Source organism: Cicer arietinum, chromosome 5, assembly GCF_000331145.2.
Source record: "Cicer arietinum cultivar CDC Frontier isolate Library 1 chromosome 5, Cicar.CDCFrontier_v2.0, whole genome shotgun sequence".
Classification (NCBI taxonomy): domain Eukaryota; kingdom Viridiplantae; phylum Streptophyta; class Magnoliopsida; order Fabales; family Fabaceae; genus Cicer; species Cicer arietinum.
The window spans coordinates 43,274,136-43,284,794 of record NC_021164.2 but is presented as its reverse complement, the minus strand read 5'-3'; the positions used below and the strand labels follow the sequence as shown (position 1 = coordinate 43,284,794).

General features: G+C 30.6%; 1 protein-coding gene across 2 annotated transcripts; it reads right to left on the bottom strand.

Moving 5' to 3' along the window:
- Positions 1-759: 759 nt before the first annotated feature.
- LOC101494959 (RINT1-like protein MAG2L) lies at positions 760-5,464 on the bottom strand. 2 transcript variants are annotated; one of them, XM_004489919.4, is made up of 5 exons: positions 5,061-5,463; positions 4,825-4,923; positions 3,592-3,710; positions 1,201-3,493; positions 760-1,110 (listed from the first exon to the last, which is right to left on the bottom strand). In XM_004489919.4, exons 1-4 carry the CDS (start codon positions 5,350-5,352, stop codon positions 1,520-1,522), a joined length of 2,484 nt encoding a protein of 827 aa, XP_004489976.1. In that variant the 5' UTR covers positions 5,353-5,463; the 3' UTR covers positions 760-1,110; positions 1,201-1,519. The 2 variants fall into 2 exon arrangements, with proteins under 2 accessions (XP_004489976.1, XP_004489977.1); XM_004489920.4 differs by lacking the exon at positions 760-1,110 and having other exon boundaries at positions 2,092-2,277; positions 2,355-3,493; positions 5,061-5,464.
- Between the last annotated feature and the right edge of the window lie 5,195 nt (positions 5,465-10,659).

The window sequence follows — 10,659 nt, the reverse complement described above, 5'->3', positions numbered from 1 at the left end:
ATATAATACTATTCAACACCATAACAATTTGACTAAATGGCTAACTATTTTATGTGATTTCCATTAGACTTGATATGATTGCAATAAGTAAAAGGTTAAATAAATGTTTAGTCATTATTAAAGTTTGAAATTTTATTTTTAGACTATAAAAAAAATCACATTTTTAATCTCTATAAAATTATTCAACAAACTGTTAATTTTCTGTTAATTTTTAGTGGAACAAAACATCCTTCAACATATAAATTTTTTAATGATAATTTACAAAATGTTTAAAATATTATTAAAAGTTCATCCACAAATTTTTTTAACTTGAGAAAATTAAATATAAATTTTTTAAATGTCAAATTTTCAAGATAAAAATATTTAAAATATAGATCTAGAAATCGAATTTTGAACTCATTTTGTGTGGAAGAACTTTTTATAGTGTTATATACATGTACACAAAAAAACATTCAAAAATATATGTTAATATTCCAACAAGGATTAAAATTACTTGCATAATAATGTTATAGCGACTAAAAAATATAATATTTTTACATAAATTCAAACAAAATTTCAAAAATTATAAAGTCTAAAAACTTATTTAACTCATAAGTAACTATAATTAATCCTAATTGTTATGCCACTCAAGATCTAAAAATAATTCTTGGTTGAAAGAGAGTTACTCATAAAAGCTGTATCCCTAAACTGAATGCTAAATCTCGCATAGTTTGATTACAATCAATCAATTGGACTTCTAAAGAACTAATAAGAAACAAATTTACTGCACAATAATCACTGCCTAACTAATGAACTAATTGTTAGATTCACATGATCATACAATTAAAGATGAATCTCATATTAAAAATAAGTTTGAGAATTTAATATAAAAGAAAATTTCTTAGAAAATTTCATATTGATTAAAAAATTACATGAAATGCCCTATACAGACTTAACAAACTAACTACCTCTGACCAACTTGATTACCTCTATAATATAAAAATATCTCCTCTTAACATTAATTCCAATCTTTTGAACACTGCTTCAAACTGAAAAATCTCCAACTCACCGATATATACTTTCTTTGAATAGACTCAATCTACACACGTTTTCTTGATGAGTAAGCAAGTTCTGCAATTTTCAAAATTTAAACAAGTTAGAAATCATTAAAAATACTTCAAACAAGATGGAAAAGAAATAATGCAAATATAATTTACCCACATTTAGAAACCAATAGCTGAGACTTTGCAGTTGGTATGATTTTAAATTGCAGTATCGTTTACGCCGTAAACCTTTACATTGTGGACAAATGCGGCCCATGTGACCTAAATTGTGATTACAATGTCGTTGCAAAGACTTCAAAATCTTCAAAACTTTACATGTTTGTGGGGAGAACTCGATGCATCATTCTATCCATACCGACACAAATGACTTGTCTTCAAAGATTGAAGTCTAGGTCATCAGCTTTCATGTGATTATTCAATTGCGAAGAGTATTTGTCTATTTGGCCGAGATTTCTGCAACTACTTTATACCATAAATCAAGTGGCCCAAATTCTGTATCTAATAACTTGAAGAACTTGATTAACTGATAGATGAAAAATCCCATAAATATGCAAACATTTAGGTCCACTTTCATCATTTGATAGTAACCCTTGAATTAGATTTGCCTCTTCTCTTTTCAGCTTCAAAAGCTTAAGAATCTCATTAATACAAGGGAAAAATGCATGTGGGCGAGCACAATAAGGCTTGAAAATAAATATCAAAGCTTGCATATCAGCTTCAAATTGATTGAGCCCAATCTTAGAGATCCGAATCTCATTTCTGAAAATGCTGCATGAAATGTAATGATCTAGCCCTTCGGCAACGCTTCTCCATAAATCTAAGAAATCTTTTCTGTTGAGATTTATCTTCACAATATAGAGCCAACTTTTTAAAGCATCTAAAGCTTCAACAAAATAATTGGAGACAACTAAATCAATCGCCTCTCTTGCAACAACTAGATTTGTATAATCTGGATCTTCCTCAAAATTATCTTTGTTTTGAACATAATCCAAAGAAAGTATTTCAAATTGCCGAAGAATAACCGCAATAATTTCCACAAGCCAGTTGGTTTCCATTTCAGTCAAGCTTCTTATTTCTTCATCGAAAAAGCAGTCATTATCCATTGTATTATCTTGTGTCGGCTTGCTAGAATCATTTTCCGCAATTTTCATCTCCAAAAAATCAACACCATCAGTCCATTCTTGCAGTTTAACCCAAATATACCTGGCAGCATTTATTAACCTGCATGCTCTAACTATGGTAACATCATCAGAATTTTGAGGAGATAATTCAATTGACTTGAACCGCAAAAGCAATATCTTAAAGAAATACCAGATGAATCTTCCTGCTGCAGATCTAATAAATTGTGCACGTGAAAAAATGGACGGCATCGTTTGGCAGCGGTCAATCAGTTTCCAAATAATTTGAAGGAACAACTCTGCAATAGGTGGAGCTTTGTGATCTTCTATAGTAGATAACAAATGTTCCTCATCAGCATCAATCCCTAATTTACATTTGCTAGAAACTACCCATGTTTTCTCCTCTTTCAGCTCTGTATTAAGTGTCGCCCACGCATTTTTGAATTCTAACTTTGCCCAGATCTTCAGCCAATCATGCCTATCACAGAATATTGATAAAACCGACATACCTCTTGATGGCCCATCAAAATTTTCGGACTCTGTCAAGAAACAAGTATTTAGATTGACAAGAGATTGCATTTTTTTGTCAAAAGCAATGATGAGGTCTATGAGGTGAAGCCATGAAGATAAGACATCAGTTTTCAAATGCTTTACTTTGTATTTTTCAGCAAGCAAAGAGAAAACTTTCTTTTCTAGAAAGCCAGAAAGCATTTGAACCATCGCAAAGACCCACGCCTCCTTTGCACTACAACTGATAAGCCTTGCCTTATCAATAAGAGGCTGCAAAACATCGTCTACTCCTGTAATAAAATCTCGGGTTACTTTATATGCCAGAGCAAACATATATTCTGGCTGCTCAGTCCATTTGCCAAAATGATATTCCATCCTCGATGCAATAGGAGACACTACTTCGTTAATAGCCCAAAGCCATAAATTCTGCTTCTCTCTTTTCGTAAGATTATTATTAAGCTTCCTATCTTCCCTTTTATTTTGTAGATGTTGTAAAGCACAAAGAGCTATAAAACTTTGAGAATAATTTATTTTTTTATCTTCTTGCATTAGAACTAGTGGATTAGTAAGTCCGGTGATTTGTTCACTTCCATTTTCTGACAGCAGCAGTTTTGGTGGCCACCCAAGAGAGGCAAGAAGAGCTCGATGATCTGCAAAAATTTGTGGCCGAAGAGCAGCTAAGATTTTATCTACTCTAACGTCGACAGACCTCAGAAGACACTGCCATTGAGGATGGAATTTCACAACAGTGACCAATACTTCTTCAATGTCATTCATGGCTTTTATGGCCTGAAGCATCTTGTCATGCTTTCTTGCAGTATCCTGCACAACGATGCATAACATGAAATTCCATGATCAGTAGTTAATTCATCGTTCCAAAACACGTTTATCAACAAACTGAAAATGAGAATAATATTTACATCAGAAATTGATGAACTTGAGAGCTTTGATGAAAACATATTGCCCGTTTGACAAGCCATGACAAAGAGTGTAGCATCTTCAAGATCTCCAACCAAAGCTTCCAACTGTATTGCACTCTCTGAGACAAAAAAAGTAGTAACTAATCAAATAATTGCATTGCATTTTTTTTTACACATAGAGTGGACTACAATCACCAAGCATGGAACGGTGTTGTCATTTGCAGATCGCAGAAAATAAAAGATTTTTCAAATCCTGCTATGTTATAGTGCTATAACGTCGCAATAGCAGTTATTTGACAACACTTTCTACTAAATAAACGGAGTAATAGCGATTTGTTCAATTTCCGCTATGCTACAGCGTTATAGCGCCGCTATAGTGGCTATTTGATAGCACTGACATGGATTATTGATAACATGAAAAATTTATTTCTAACAATCAAACACATCAAAGGAAACAATCTACTGTCATCTAATTTTGCAAGAAATTCAAAGAAATCTAAAGTGAAAAATAAAATGAATGTCATTATTTCATCAACTGATTGTTCAATGGAAACTATGATAACATTGAATCCAATCAACAATTTAGTTCCTGAAATTGTAATGGTCAATCTTTGATCCTTAAAAATTAACAAAATTTCAAAACAACTCCTCAAAGAAAGACTAATGTGATCAAAATTTTCAATCTCAATGACTAATTTTGAAATATTAATAACTTCATGAGCTAAGTTAATAACTATGAATCACAAACACACAAACACTAGAAACATGTAATAAGGTTTAATTGCACTTTTGGTCCCCTATTTTATCAAACTCTCGACCTCCTATTTTAAAATCGAACTTCTTGGCCCCTCAATTATCACATTTGTTGCAGTTTTTGTTCCAGTCTAGAATGGTGATTTCTAACCCCCAAAATGGTTATTTATGGTCCCAAGTATAAATTTGAAGAGAAATTACCACTTTTTAGATTAAAAATCACCATTTTTAGACTAAAATTAATGGGCTAAGACCAAAATTGCTACAAATAGAATAATTGAGCTACCAAAAAGTTCGATTTTAGAATAGAGAGACTATTTGCGTTATATGTGATAAAATAGGAAGCCAAAAGTGCAACTAAATCAAAATTAAAGCGATTAAATGTAATCACATGAGCCATTGTCCTGTCACACATGTGTCAGACACACATTAATAGTGTCCTGCAATTTGAATTTGAAGATTAAAAAGAAAAACACTCACGAAGATAACTCCGAATAGACTCAACTCGGTTCAATTCGTTGGCCAATCGCGGAAGCTCCTCACTTAAAACCCACCGAAACTTCTTCGAACCAATTCCATCTAAAGAAAAAAAATATATATAACAAAAATATTTAATTTCCAAATATCAAGAATCAACAAACAAAAAAAAAACTGCATTACTTTTATTAAAATAAAAACAAAAAGTAGAAATAGAAATGAGTTATGATGGTACGGACGTGGAGAGGTGAGGAGGGAGAGATTTTGGAGGGAGAGAGTGAGTTGATGGAAGGAGGAATTGGCTTTGAAGGAGCGAGAAATCCATGAAACGGTGCGTTTAGTGAGGCGGTTAAGGAGATAAGAGTGAAGTTGAGAGCACTGTTTAGTGAGTGAAGAAGAGAGGAGAAGTTGTGTGGATTCGATAATGAGATCTTGTTGGGTCCTCAAGTGTTGATTCAGAAACCCTATTATTTCAATTTGTTGTGTGATTTTTGGTAAGGGAATAAGAGGTGGTGATGGAGAGGACTCCATTGTGTGTAACTGATTTTTGATAAAGGAGTTTTGAAATTTGAAGTTTCAGTCATAATGGGTATGTATGTATGTATTGGGACATGGTGGAGACGGTTTCGGGTCAATTCATTCGGCTTTAGCTCCATGCGTATGTTTCCAAATTTATTAATCGTTAAATTGTTAATCGTTGATGTTACTTCTCACTATAGATTAAAAAAAATATAGTAATAATAATAATAATATGTCTTTATCTTTGTAATTATATATATAGATTTTATTTTAATTTTATAACTATAATCTGTAAATATATTTTTATTTTAAAATAATTATTTTATTTAAATTTTGTAACAAGATACTGCAAAATCGTTAAATTTAAATATAATTAAAATATATTTTTAATTTAAATATAATTAAAATATATTTTTAATTTAATTAAAATATATTTTTAATTTAAAAATAAATTTTAATGTAATTAAATTATAATATATTTTAACTTAAAATTAATCACCAAATATTTCAGTATTTTTTTTCTAAAAAGTTATAAATTACGACTGTTATCTTCGTCATTTCTTTTCTGAACATGAACTCATGTTATTAGGAAATATATCTAATGGTGTTTGTTTTTTTCGTATTTATTGAGATCATTTTCTACTAGTTTGATTAATTAATTGACGGGGTAAGATGTATGAAATAAATATGTTTGTATCAATGACCATATTTAAACACACCACGATAGCATTTGAGCGGTCCTTAAGGATATGCAGAGTCATTTCAACATCCACGCCACATCTCACATGCCAAGGTTCACTAATTTTCCTTTTTGCAAAAGTTGGTCATCAACTAGGAATGAAGATGGGTAGCTGTTGGAACCAAGTTGATTTTTCTCTTGTGATTTTGATGTTAACAAATATATTTTAGAAGAACAATTTGTTTGGACCAATTACTTCATTAAGTGATTAACAATTAGAACAAGAAAATATGAGGAAGGTACTAGAGGAAGCGACCAAATGAAGTGATCAGAGGACGTGACCAGAAGATGAGATCATAGGAACACAAAAACATATGTGTCTGCCTCTGAACATATACCTATGAAAGCAATGTGCATCTAAAGGTTAGAAAATTGCCTCTGATGTTTGGCTTTAAAGTTTGGGTCTGAAGACTGCCTCTAATAACTAGATATGAAGACTGACTCTGAAGGTGGGTCTAAAGATTGCCTCTAAAGACTGAATTTGAAGCATGCCTCTAAAGTCATTGTGTGTCTCTGATGTGCACAAACTTAGCGTGCATCTGAAGAGTTTATATCAAGTTATCAGTAACTTTGAAGAGATTGTTCAAATCATGCATTCAAAGCACATATCTCGCCAATCAAAGTTGCAACACACTCAAAATATTGCCTCTGGTATGTAGTCTCTAATGTTGCACTAACTTTGCTTATTCAACAATGTGATTTGCCCAAAGTCATAAATTCTAAGTCACGCAGTCTGCCTCTGACTTTTATTATCCAAGAAACGCAACATCTCATTCCAACAAGAAAGTCAACGGTTTTGATTGAAAGAATTTATTCTGAAGAAAAGACTTATTTGAATCAAAATTTATGAATATTCAAAAACAAATTTGAATTCATTCACGCTCCAATCAATAAAGAATATGTAGGAAGATTCACGTGAATAAGTTTTTGAACACAATCTGAAATTAGATACGATTAAATATTATAATTGAAGGAAAAATTTGACCAATATGAAAAGAAGATATAGTCAAAATATTATTCACAAGAAGGTATGGTCAAAATATGATTCACAAAAAGATATGGTCAAAATACTATTCACAAGAAGATATGGCAAAAATATTGTTCATAAGAAGATATGGTCAAAATATTGTTCACGAGAAGATATGGTCAAAATATTATTCACAAAAAGATATACTCGGAATTTGTTCACAAGAAGATATGTTCATAATTTGTTCACAAGAAGATACACTCAGAATTATATATTCACAAGAAAATACACTCGACATTATTCACAAGAAGAAACACTCGGAATTATTCAAAGAAGATACACTTATAATTTACTCACAAGAAGATATATTCATAATTTTTTCACAAGAAATATATGATCCAGATTTTATAAGGACAAAAGTGAAACCCTAATATATTCAAAAACTCATATACTCAAGGTTGAAGAAGAAATCGTGAACTCAAAAACTCATAAATTCATAGAATTCAGAAAAACTTTTGAGAGCTCAAATTTCCTAAGTATTCAAAGTTCAATGATTTAAGTTCTAGAGAAGCACTTGCTCAAAGAAATAGTTTCTAAGTGTTTTAGTGTGAGAAATCAATTGTAACAATCTGCATAGTAGAGGCAAAACACAATTTGTTCCAAACTTGTGTAATCTGGCCTGATAGTGGCTTTAGTGTTCCTCGAGCAATTTTTGGTTTTCAGGTTGTGTTGAGAAGATTTGACTGTAGGGTCAAGGTGTAGTTGCCTTAAAAAATTTGTGGTTTTCAGGTTGTGTGGAGAAGACTTGACCTGTAGGGTCAAGATGTTTGTTAGCCTCAAAAGTCTGTAGGTTTCAGGTTGTTTTGAGAAGACTAACTTGTAGAGTTAGGTGCTGTATAATTCAAGGATTTGGATTAGTAGTTAAATCCTTCTAAGTGAAGGGACTGGATGTAGCTACAACGTTGGTGGTGAACTATGATAAATCTGCTTGTGTCACTTTACTTCTAAACTTTTTACTTTATTGCTACCTCTAATTACTTAAGTCTGATTGCTAATGTCGTTGTCTTAGTTAAAATCACCAAACTCGAAACCAATTTTTGAATTAATAATTAAAAAGAATCCAACTTAGACAAATACAATTCAACCCCCTTCTCGTGTTTGCACCTTCAGTATCGTCTGGGTAGGGCACAATAGTATTCATCTTTGTACATGCAGTTAATTTTTTTAAAAAAAAATACTTGTACTAGCAATTTAAAAAAAATTGTACTCAAGCTTGTACTTGTGTGGGTATTATTCTTAATTTTAATACTTGTACTTGTACCGTTACCAGCATTTGAACTAAAATAAATTATTAAATCACAAAATACTATATCATTTTAACACAATTAAGAAAATATTTAAAGTTCTTTAATATTAAATTATGAACATAATAAACTAAAATATTTAAATTATCCAAAACTATTATGAGTCATGTAAACATTTCTTTGATTTAGTGATCTTAATAGAAATAAAACAAAAAATAAAATTAATTACAAGACTAAACACAAATTTATTTGAATAAAAACAAAATAAAATTTAAAAAACAATTAGCATTTTTTATGAAATTAATTAAGAGAAATTTGACTAACTTTTGATGTGATTTTGTTTGTATATATATTTACATTGATAGCTTAAATATTATTAGTCATAATAAAATCTATATATTTGTTGATATTTTTGTGCATATATATGATAATAATATAAATAAAAAGTAATATATATGATATGCGGATGCAAGGTGGAGTGGGTACTAAGATATTCGTATTCGTATTCATCCGCTTATTTATACGGGTAATTATTTGTGTCCACAATCGAACTCATAGTATGAATTTTTACCGTACTCATTATTTTTTGTTTTTATGGATAACCAATAGATATGAGTCTAATTGTTATCTCCATCATCAACCAATAATAAATAACAAGCCAAACAAAATATATAACCCTCTCTAGAGCCTTCCAAGGTCTCATGCTAAAAATACCACTCATTTAGACAAACGATAAGTTAACCTTATTTGAAACCACTTACAAGTGTACTCATAATTGCAAAAAGATAACTTTTTGGAAAAGTCACTCTCCAACTAGCATTGCATAAAGCCCTATCTAGACGTTCAATAATATGAATTCTCAATATACCCAACTCGATTCAATTCCTTGCCCAATTGCGAAAGCTCCTCACTCAAAACCCATTGAAACCTCTTCGAATCAACTCCATCTAAACAAAAATATTAATAAAGTATCAAGAATCAACAACAACAAAATATTCTTCTTATTATTATTAAAATAAAATAAAAAGTTGAAATAGTTATGTCGGTAAGGACTCTTGAAATTCAGTTGTGAGTTATTAGTCTCACGTAAACTAGGAATGAAGAGAGGTGACTCATATACTTAATATCTAAAGATTTTAGATTGAAATATGGTGTCAAAATCTCTTGTAGACGTTGCTAGATCATTTGGTCCATTGTTACTGTAAGACCCTTAATTTTAAATTCTAATTTATGTATTTTGGGGAATTTTGTGTTGAATTTCTTAGGCTTTTTAGTCAATTTTATGACATTTTGTGAGTTAAATGTCAAAAATATCTTTTTGGAGACCCGATTAAAATTATTCGTCGATGAATAATTTTATTTAATTACGGTGAATCGTTTGTCGAAGAAAAAAATTTCTGAGATGCAACATTTTTCAGAAAAATTCATCTGCACATTGAATTGCGGCGAAAGTAAATATTTTTCTGAAAAAGTGGTTTGTGATGTGAGGTGACAGGCATAATGATGATTTTTATAAAAATATCTAGATATTTGTTTAAATATTTATTATTATTATTATTAAAATATATTATTATTATTTTAAGATATTATATATATATATATATATATAAAAGAAAGAGAAACAAATTTCCGGACTTGCCTCCGTCTTCTTCTTCCTTTCTATTTGCAAATTGTTGGTGGTTTTTAAAATCACTCAAACACAAATCTCCAATTTTCTTCGACATTTGAGCTTCGTTTCGAGAAGTGATAGAAGAGAAAGTTGCTCATTGTCACGCTACGGTGCTAGTGATCTAGTTTTTGACGCGACATCACGAACTTAAATTTTACCGGAATTAATTACGGTACCGTAATCGCGTGTTAAAGCTATCGTTAAGGTAAGGGCTCCTTCCAAACTTTTAGTTTGCATTAAGGACATTATTTGCGATTTTGTGGAAAAGAAATTTGATGTATTTGACGCGTGATTTTGTGAAAAATTAATTTAATGTGATTATGTGTAATTTAGTGGAATTTAAATTTGAGGTGTGGTTTGTGGTGATTCAAGTTTGGTGTGATTTATATGATCATAATTATTATTATGAATTTTTGAGATGTGATTTATTTGTGGATTTTGTAGAAAATGAATTGATGAAATTTGGTGGTTTATGTGTAAAAATATGGAGTTTTGAAATTGGGTGAGTTATGTTTGAATTGTTGAAATTTAATTGAGGTGCTATATATGTGTCGTGGAATTGAATTGATTGAATTTGGTGTGAATTGGCGGTAATTAAATTTGATGTGTTTGAGTTACGTAATGAGTTATTTTCAAATAA